The sequence below is a fragment of the Nanorana parkeri genome, unplaced genomic scaffold, assembly GCF_000935625.1.
Source record: "Nanorana parkeri isolate BGI_ZX_2015 unplaced genomic scaffold, ASM93562v1 scaffold1407, whole genome shotgun sequence".
NCBI lineage: Eukaryota > Metazoa > Chordata > Amphibia > Anura > Dicroglossidae > Nanorana > Nanorana parkeri.
The window spans coordinates 422,799-433,060 of NW_017307675.1; the positions used below are offsets into that span (position 1 = coordinate 422,799).

Consider the following 10,262-nt stretch of genomic DNA (forward strand, 5'->3'; position numbering starts at 1 on the left):
CGGGCACCCCCCTGAAACGATGGCAGATAGCAAAGAAGCTAATGCTTCCCTTGCTATCTGCTGGTTTTTTTTTTAGTATTCTGACAGCTGCTGCTGCCGTCAGAATTAAAAAAAGAAAACAACCCAGCATAGGGATAAATAGCTAGATTACTATTGGCTATTTCAATTTGCAATAGCCAATAGCAAGCTGCCTATTGCACCCGCCCTCTGCTGCTGTCAATTAGCAGAGAGAGGACCTGATCGAGAACCTCTACCACTGCTGATTGACAGCAGCAGTGGGCAGGTTCAATAGCTAGTCTGCTATTGGCTATTACAAATTCAAATAGCCAATAGCAATCTAGCTATTCATTTCTATGCCGACGGCGGCCGGCGGCTCCGGGAGAGTTGGGATGTCTACAGCTGTAAATCAGACAGCCAGGTGGATCCCAGCAATATTGTTGGGATGCTTTTTGCATCTGCTTTACATGACAGTGAATGATTCACCAACAGTCAATGTTTTGTTAAAGTCACATTCACTGCTTAAAAAAAATTGTCCCTGAGTGTATGTGAATGAAAAAATATTTTATTTGTTTTATAGAGTGGGGAACGATTAGAACCGCTGTCAGGTTTTTACTTTTATCCAGAACTAAAGGCATGTCCCCATACTTCCTGTCCTGCTGACATTTTACTAGAGTGGAAAAGTGGAAAAGTAAAAACACTTTTTTTTGTAAAGTAAAGCTGGCCCTTCAGACATCACCCGGCTTGACAAACTTCCAGTGAAAAATCAAAGGAGACAGGTGGAAAAAAGTCGTCAAAACAATGACTGCAGCCAATTAGATGCATTTACCACTCATGAATTCAGACAGCTGCAGATGTTGGCTGTCTGAATACAATAGCCTCGGCATTAGAGTCCTTCATCCACATTGTTGAGCGTAATTGGGACAACAGGGCTGTAGGAAGGGTGAGGGGAGTAAGGCTTTTGCCTTGGGCGCAGCTGTGAGGGGGCGCAGCCAGGGCCGGACCTGGACCTGCTGGACCTGGTGCCCAGCAGGGGTAAGAGGTGGGTGCTTTGGGATTTGGATGCAGTGCTGATCGCCTCGCATTACCATCTCACTCAAGTGCACCTCTGCTGCTTATTGGCTGGTTCCCAGGTGCAGAGGAGTTGAGAGTGCACTGGCGATCGCCTCAGTTTAACATAGAGGTGACCAGCGGACACACATGCAGTACAGCTGCGTATTGGCTGGTTCCCAGGAAGGTAGGAGCCGCAGTGCTGATTGCCCCCCTTATTGGCTGATGCACGAAGTTCCCATCTGGCAACTGGCTGTCAGCTAATGCTGCTTAAAGCCAGTTGAAAACTCTGTGCATCAGCCAATGAAGGATCACACCCTCTATAACCCGCACGGGGAGCTAACAAGTGCTGAGACATGGCAAGAAAGACTTGGGGATGAAGAAGACTGGAGAATTTTCTGCCATAACCTGCTCTATCCCCTCATGAAGTAAGCAACTGGTATCCTGTATGTGTAGTTAGCACTTAAATTAAGGGAATTTTATGATGTTTGGCAAATATATACAAGTACAAATGTACTGATCTGGATCACAAGATATTTACTTTCCCCAAAATAATTAATCCCACTGGATTGGATGAGAGAAACCTTCATGTGTTTGGCCAGCTTAAAGGAGAACTATGGGGTAAGGCTTTTCCCCATAGTTCTCCTTAGGGTAACGGGAGGACACAAACTAGCGTCCTCCCATAACCCTAGGCTCAGTATACCGCTGTAGCTCGCGGTATACTGAGACGCCGCAGCTGAAGCGGATCCCGACAATTATGCCTGGATCCGCCCAGCTGCGTGACTGACAGCTGGCTCTGCCTATCTAGAGGCAGAGCCAGCTGTGACCCGCTCCCTCCCCCGTCCGTTCCTCCAGTCAGTGCTGGCGGATCGGAGCGGGGAGGGGGGAATCCAGCCGTGACAGGATCGAGAGGTGAGCGAACGCCGGTATGTGTTCGCTCACCTCCCGATCTACTGAGCTGATCTGTGACAGTCGCATTGTCACAGGTCGGCTAGAACTATGAGGTGAGTGAAAAGCACTCACCTCATAGTTCTCCTTTAAAATGCTAGAATCTCTAACACATGTGTATTGCTGTCTGTGTTTCTGTTGCAGATATTTGCTCACTTCTTGTTTGCCAGCATGACAGGAGGTGAAGGAAAATTTTGCACTGTGCACTGGATAACAGGATACACTAAGCGGATGTTCTAATCATTCCCTACGCTATCCAAAACTAACAAATCTTTTTGGCTTGACACACATTTTAAATGTCATCAATCTCTGTGTTTATCAGGAATTACATGCAGGCCTGCAGTTCTTTGGATGTTGTTGTGAGGTCTTTTGTGACTTCTTGGATGAGTCGTCGCTGCGCTCTTGGGGTAATTTTGGTTGTCCGCCCACTCCTGGGAAGGTTCACCACTGTTCCATGTTTTCACCATTTGTGATATGGCTCTCAATGTGGTTCACTTGAGTCCCAAAGCTTTAGAAATGGCTTTATAACCTTTTCCAGACTGATAGATCTCAATTACTTTCTTTCTCATTTGTTCCTGGATTTCTTCGGATCTCGTCATGATGTGTAGCTTTTGAGGATCTTTTGGTCTACTTCACTTTGTCAGTCAAGTCTTATTTAAGTGATTTCTTGATTGTGAAACAGGTGTGGCAGTAATCAGGCCTGGGTGTGGCTAGAGAAATTGAACTCAGGTGTTATAAACCAAAGTTAAGTTATGTTTTAACAGGGGGAGCAAACACTTTTTCACACAGGGCCATTTGGGTTTGGATTTTGCTTTCCCTTAATAATAAAAACCTTCCTTTAAAAACTGCATGTTGTGTTTACTTGTGTTATCTTTGACTAATATTTAAATTAGTTTGATGATCTGAACCATTAAAGTGTGGCAAACAATGAAAAATCAGGAAGGGGCCAACACTTTTTCACACAACTGTATATGCGTGTGTGTGTTCACAACATAGGACCACACTGACTCATTCTGGCATTTTTAAGCAGGATTTTAATACAATAATCCTTTCAGTGGAGCTACCCCTGCACTGCAAGAGTTAACTGCTCATTTTATCCAAGGAGTTCGAATAAAGAAGAAATACTCCGGGAAATCCTCGGTCCTGCCTGGCTGCTAGACCACTTCAAGCAGCCTTTTCTCCCCTGGGCTCTGGCGGTCTAAGGACCCATGACATCATCATGTCTAATAAAGTCTATTAGACATGAAGACTCCAAGGGGCATACCACAGCCGGAGTGGGGTGGGGTTGGAGAGGTGAGCGCTCACTGCCACAGGACCGAGGATCAGTTGAGCATTTTTTCTTTATTTTCACCCATAGACCAAAACGAGCTGTTAACCCTTCTTCCTGAGAAGATAAAATGGTTGAAATTTGGCCATACATAGATTGATTTCCAGCCATTTCCTGCTAATTAGCCGAAACTGTATCTGTGAGTAGCCCTATCAGTACTACCTGGCTCAACATAGGTCGAGCTTTACATCAACTTGTATGAAAGTAGCTGGGTGGAAAATTGTCGGCTGAACAATAACTGCAATCAATCATTTTTACATTTGCATGTTTGTACACTGGTGAGCCATTGAAATGTTAAATACTTTTAAAAAGGTGCTGTGACTGAAAAAAGGTTGCGGATCGCTAGTCTAAGCTATGGGTTTCCTATATACAATCTACATCCATTGTAGGGTATATCCAGGCAGATTCCATTTGTATGGCACTAGTGCCCCTAGATGGTGCTGTATATTTCTATACTCCTCTGCACCATCTAGGGGCACTAGTGCCATGTGAACGGCATCCGCCTGGCTATAAGCCAGATGGAACTTTTATAAATGAATCCCTATGAGAACAGACCGGATTCAAGGGTGAATACAGGGGCAGCATGTGCACAATACATTGCACCGGTGAAGGGTTGGAGGGAATAAATAAACAGGTCATTAGATATAAAGCCAAATAACAGGCTAAGTTATTAAATCAATGTTGTTTATACAAAATTACCATGTTGCTATAAAATATTTGTAACCAAGGAAAGTTAATCATTTACAAACTATGATATGGTGGATGTGACATAAAAACACATGTATGTAGACAGAGGGGGAAATCTATTAAAACTGGAGCTGACAGAACCTGGGGTAGTTTAGTTGCCATGGCAACTAATCAGTTTCTCTCTTCAGTTTGTTAATTTGGCTTAAAAAAATAAAGGATAGAAGTTGATTGGTTGCCATGGGCAACTGCTCCACTCCTCCAATTTTAATAAATTCCCCTTAGGGCCTGTTCACATGACGTCCGTTTTGTGTGCTGACCGGCTCCGTACGCTGCTGCACTCAAAATGCATCCCAATGTATCCCTATGTGTTTTATGGGCTCCAGTTCTCACATGCGCAGTCCGTTCAGCTTACGACAGAAAAAATACTGCATGTCACATTTTGTCAGGTCCGGAAACGGTCCGGATAAGCAAACGCGTCAAAAACGCACTGCGCTGCAGCTAGCATACTAAAAGCCCCACTCCAGCAAAAAAAAAAATTTTTTTTTTTTTTTTTTAGACCTGATCTCATGTGAACAGGCCCTTAAAGTGCTTGTAATATTATTACTCCCGTTACCCCTGAATTCCTTAGCTACAAGTGCTGAAGCAGACGAGCATAGGTTGTGTAAAGCATGTGGTAGTGGTGAGATGACTGGAGATACAATATAAAAATAAATACTAAGCTGCAATATAAACATTGTGAAATGCAAACTGCTGCTGGAGCACAATTGCAATTGAGGAAAGGCACTGAATCAATCATGACACATTTGCTGAGTGCTTGTTACAAAGAAACACAAACAAATCGGTTACAATATAGTATTATCATCGAGGGATCTGATACAATGTTGTAGCATTAAAGTCAATACGTGAGTACAGGAAAATACGAATCTGAAAGGTAATGCTGATATAAAGGTGCTGATGAACAAGATGTTAAATATTGTCAATGTTTTGATATAATATAGGATGTTTTATATACAGGAATATACTGCATAAGTACTAAGAGGGGGATTTTCCAAAACTGGAGCAGGCAAACTCTGGAGCACTTTCCCATAGTAACCAATCATCTTCTATCTTCTGTTTCTTCAGTTCAGCTTTGAAAATGAAAGAGAGAAGCTAATTGGTTGCCAAGCACAGCGGCTCCAGATTCCATCTGCTCCCAAATCTGGAGCACTTTCCCATAGTAACCGATCAGCTTCTATCTTCTGTTTCTTCAGTTCAGCTTTGAAAATGAAAGAGAGAAGATGATTGGTTGCCAAGCACAGCTGCTCCGGATTCTGTCTGCTCCAGTTTTTATACATTCCCCTCTATGTATATAAATTGATAACAGTATTCTAGACAATTGACAATTGTTTACTGTTTCCATCTGTTGTGTTACACATATACTTGTACATATAAATATAATAATATCTTATATATAATTCAGGACGCTCAGGATAGAATTTTGGGGTCACGGGGCACAATACATTTCTTATTCCTCATTTGCAGTTTTCTAGAGCAGGGGTAGGAAACCATCAGCTGTTGTGGAACTACAAGTCCCATGAGGCATTGCTAGACCGACAGCCACAAATATGACTCCCCAAGGCAGAACCATGATGGAATTTGTAGTTTCACAACAGCTGGTGTGTCGAAGTTGCCTACCCCTGTTCTAGCGTATGAAAGAAAGGCTACATCTGTTTGGTATGGACAGCACAGACAGTTCTTCTTTCAGACAGCTGATAGGAAAGCACTATTTACTCTGCGTGTTGCATCTCTCAGCGTACCAGCCTCCAGAGATTTCTGCACACTTTACATATCGGTAAAGTAAACAGAACTCTAGAGAATGTTCCTGGCAGCTCTTCCTATTCATGGAAAGTCTTCAGAACTGTTACGCCTACAGTCCATGAAAAAGGTAATAAGCAACCTGCTGGTTTAACCCTTTGTGCCCCGAGTTTTGTTTTTATAAAGCTTAGACACTCAGCTGCGTCCGATATGTGTCAGTGAATTGATCTGATTGACAGCGGGTCGGACAACTAGGAACACACAGTTGCACATTTCTAGTTCTCTGCTGCAAGGTTAATTAAGCTTCTCGCGTCGAAGCGAGATTTTTCCATTTGGACTTAGAAAGTCGTATTGCGGTCAGGAAGGGGTTAAGGTCAGCTGAGTGGCAGGAAAGCCTATGTAGCCTTAGGGTCAGGGCTGCAGACTTAAGTGATTGTAAGGTTGGGCAGAATAAACACACGTACCTCTTCCTCCTCGTGGCCCACAGCAGCAAAAAGGTGACTGTCAGTAGCAAAACAGCATTGATCAACAGCTGGAGGGAGTCTGTCATTGTGGTCTGAGGCTCCCCTTCCCCTTCCGCTGCACAATGCACTCCTCTTTCTCTAGCAGATCCTTAATTCTGGGTAATACTACTAACTGAGTGGCACTGCAAAACTTTCTACTCTACTTTTCGTTACTTTTTTCTATCAAGGGGCGAGGCAAAGAGAGCATGGATCACAGAGAGGAACGCCTCACTGGATCTTATGATTCCTGCTGTTTCTCCATAACTGCACAGGCAGAGAGGGAATTTCCAGCAGTCACGCATTGCAACATTGCTCAGGCTGGAGCTTGCCACGCAAAGCTTTCTTCTGAATTCACACTGAAAACTGCTGAGAATCAGGAATGCTGGGGCTTGTAGTTCCACAATTAGTGCCATGCCAGCGATAAACTTCCTTTGGCTGGACCATGGCAACAATCAATACTCCACTTTAAGGCTTCATTCACACTTGCTACTTGCTTTTTTATCCAGAGATCTGTCTACAAAATCTGTCAGGCTAGATGTTCTGTTTATGCTAGATGCTTAAAATGACACGAGTATATGTGCGTTTACAAGCATTTAGATGCATCTGTCCAAACAGTCCATTGAAGTAGCCATTGAGATTTCAGCAAATAAATGCAGCACTTTGCTGTAGCGGGTAGCACTTCTGGTTTGCAGCACTTGCGGTCCCTGGTTCAAATCCTAGCCAAATGACTATCTGCAAGGAGTTTACATGTTCTCCCTCTGCTTGCATGGATTTCCTCCCACACTCCAAATATATGCTGGTCGGTTAATTGGCCCTTGTATGTATGCATGTGAGATAGGAACCTTAGATTGTAAGCCTTCAGGGCAGGGACTGATGTGAATGAGCAATGTAAAGTGCTGTGTAAAATGGCAGTGCTATGTACAGTAAATATCTATAATAAATCAAACTGCATTTCAGGGACTTACCTGACTTCTATTTTGCTAAACTGACTGCAGAAAAAAGCATCTAAAACGCAAGGTGAGAATAGATCCATTGGAAATCATAAGCTGTATAGATCTGCATTTAGAAAACCCTTTTAAATGCATATAAACGTACCTAGTGTGAATGTAGCCTAAGGGTGCATTCACACCAGTCCCCTTGGGCAACTTATGCCTAATGCATCAGTAGTGGGAACAAGTCCCATAAGGCATTGCAAGACTGACAATTACAGGCATGATTCCCACAATTAGAGGCATGTTGGGTTTTGTAGTTAAAGCACAGCTGGAGGGCTGGAGTTTCCCACCCCTGGCATAGGCAGTGCAATTTGCCTTATGTCCTATTGTTTCACTTTGCACCAACACGCTGCATCGGTGTGTGCTGAAAAAGTATGATAGGTTGCATTTTTACGCATTTGTATGCATTTTTTACATTGTGATGCACTACACCGCATTGCAATGCGTTTTGGAGCATAGAGTTGAATAAAGTACCATTCTGTGACACTTCAATAATGTTTAAAAAAAGGTAAACAGTGCGATGTGCTTTAACAATGTATCACACCACCCCTACACAACACACACAAGTATTATACAGAGCATTATACAGAGCATACTGTAGCGTGTGCCCACTGGTGGGAATAGGGCCTAAAATTACTCTGTTACTAAGTGAAAAGGGTTTAAAAATGGGCTGCCTGTAAAGAAGGGTTACAACTTACCAGTCCCAAGCCAATGAACTAAGTAAACAGGCCACTAGATGATGCTGAGGAGCATAGGCTATAAGTATTTATTTCCTATGTTTCTCAGCTCCATCAAGTGGCCATAATGCTGTATTAAATTACATACATTTAACCAGTTGACATCCGGGGTGTTAAGCCCCCTTCCCATCCAGGCCAGGGTCAAGATGCCAACCTGTGAACCACAGACCAGTCAGTCTTACATCCATAGTATGTATATTGTTATAGGGAATAATAAAGGACTACTTAGTAGAGTTTGTTCATGATAATGGCATAATAATGACAATCAGCATGGATTTAGGAAGGACCGTTCATGCCAGACCAACCTCCTGACATTCTACGAAGAGGTAAGTAGAGATCTGGATGGAGGGAGGCTGGTGGATGTGGTATATTTGAACTTTTCAAAAGCATTTGACACGGTACCTCATAAACGCTTACTACACAATCTTAGGTCTATGGGCAGGAACGTGTCCAGAGAGTATCAATAAATGGCTCCTTTTCAGATTGGTCCAGGGTCATGAGTGGTGTGCCCCAGGGTTCTGTGCTAGGCCCATACTATTCAACCTGTTTATTAACGATATTGGGGAGGGCGTAAATAGTCATGTCTCCGTGTTTGCTGATGATGCTAAAATCAGGAGGGTAATAGACACAGACTTGGACAGTAGAACATTACAGGAGGACCTGGATAAAATAGGGGAGTGGACAACTATATGGCAGATGAGGTTTAATGTCGATAAATGTAAAGTAATGCACTTTGGGGTTAAAAATAGGCGAATGGAATACATATTAATGGGTGCTCTATTAGGGAAGTCAGAAATGGAAAAAGATCTGGGGGTCATAGTAGACCACAGATGGAATAATAGCTTGCAATGCCAGGCTGCGGTAAACAAAGCGAGCAGAGTTCTGGCTTGTATTAAAAAGGAATGCACTGCAGAGACAAATCTATAATTTTACCACTTTATAGATCACTAGTTCGACCTCATCTGGAGTATGAGGTCCAATTTGTTCACCAGTACACAGGAAGGATGTCCTTGAGCTGGAAAGAGTCCAGAGGAGGGAAACCAAACTTATTAAGGGGATGGAGGCAGAGGCGTAACTAGAACCCTCAGGGCCCCGGTGCAAGAAAACCATAAAGGGCCCCCCCGGAAAAAAACATGATTTTGATACCTTTTTTATCGGCGGAATCTCGGCAGGGAATGAGCAGCACTCTCCGGGGGGCCCTCTTCTTCCTCGCTGGGCCCCCCCCAATTGGCGGTTATCCAGGGACCGGTCGATTGCACTACCTCCTGACTCCTGCACTGCGTTCCTGACCTCTGCAAGGAGAGAAGCAGCTCAGACGGGCACAGTTCCTTGCAGCCGCGGCCGCAAGGAACTGTGCCCGTCTGAGTGCGTGCAGACGGGACGGCAATACATGTCGGCGGAATCTCGGCAGGGAATGAGCAGCACTCTCCGGGGGGCCCTCTTCTTCCTCGCTGGGCCCCCCCCAATTGGCGGAACGCCAGGGCCCGGTCGCAATTGCGACCGCTGCGACCCTGGTAGTTCCGCCAGTGGATGGAGGACCAAAGCTACGAGACAAGGTTACAAAATGTAATCTTGTTCAAGCTGGAAGTGAGGAGATTAAGGGGCGACATGATTTTGCTGTACAAGATGTTCAATGGTGATAGCAACATCAGTAACAAACTTTTTACGGTATACTCCATAACAAACACTAGAGGCCACCACCTAAAACTGGTAAAGAAAAGATTCGAGCACAAGGGGCGAAGGGGCTTCTTCACAGTTCGGGAAGTTAGGGTTTGGAACTCACTGCCGCAGAAAATGATTTCAGCCGTGAGTATTGAATCTTTCAAAAACACTTGGACGATTTCCTCAGAGACCGAAACATTCAGGGGTACAGGTTCTGTTAAGAACAAGAACACGAGAGTAACATGCATACACGCAATGGGTTGAACTTGATGGACCTGTGTCTTTATTCAACCTCAAATACTATGTAACTATGTAACATTTGTTTTTGCGTCTATTCACACAGAACAAATGTTCAAATAGATTTATAAGGTGAATGGCTCTGCAAATTGGTTATAAATAGACCCCTTAGGAAACCAGTGCACTGCACATCAGGGACATGTTCACACATACTGTATAACGGTGGCCGGCATTGTAATGCACCGGATTAACTCAGGTCACCACATGGACATATAGAAAAGAATGTTATGTCTCCAAAAGTTTTGAAATGTATTTGGTTTTATTTGTC

General features: G+C 43.9%; 1 protein-coding gene across 1 annotated transcript in view; it reads right to left on the minus strand.

Moving 5' to 3' along the window:
- The window catches only part of LOC108798116 (25-hydroxycholesterol 7-alpha-hydroxylase), a 157,647-nt gene extending 151,179 nt beyond the window's left edge, over positions 1 to 6,468 (minus strand). Inside the window, exon 1 of the mRNA XM_018569837.1 lies at positions 6,268 to 6,468. Within this exon, the coding sequence (XP_018425339.1) occupies positions 6,268 to 6,353 (86 nt within the window). The 5' untranslated portion in view covers positions 6,354 to 6,468. The remainder of the gene's footprint in view (positions 1 to 6,267) is intronic.
- Between the last annotated feature and the right edge of the window lie 3,794 nt (positions 6,469 to 10,262).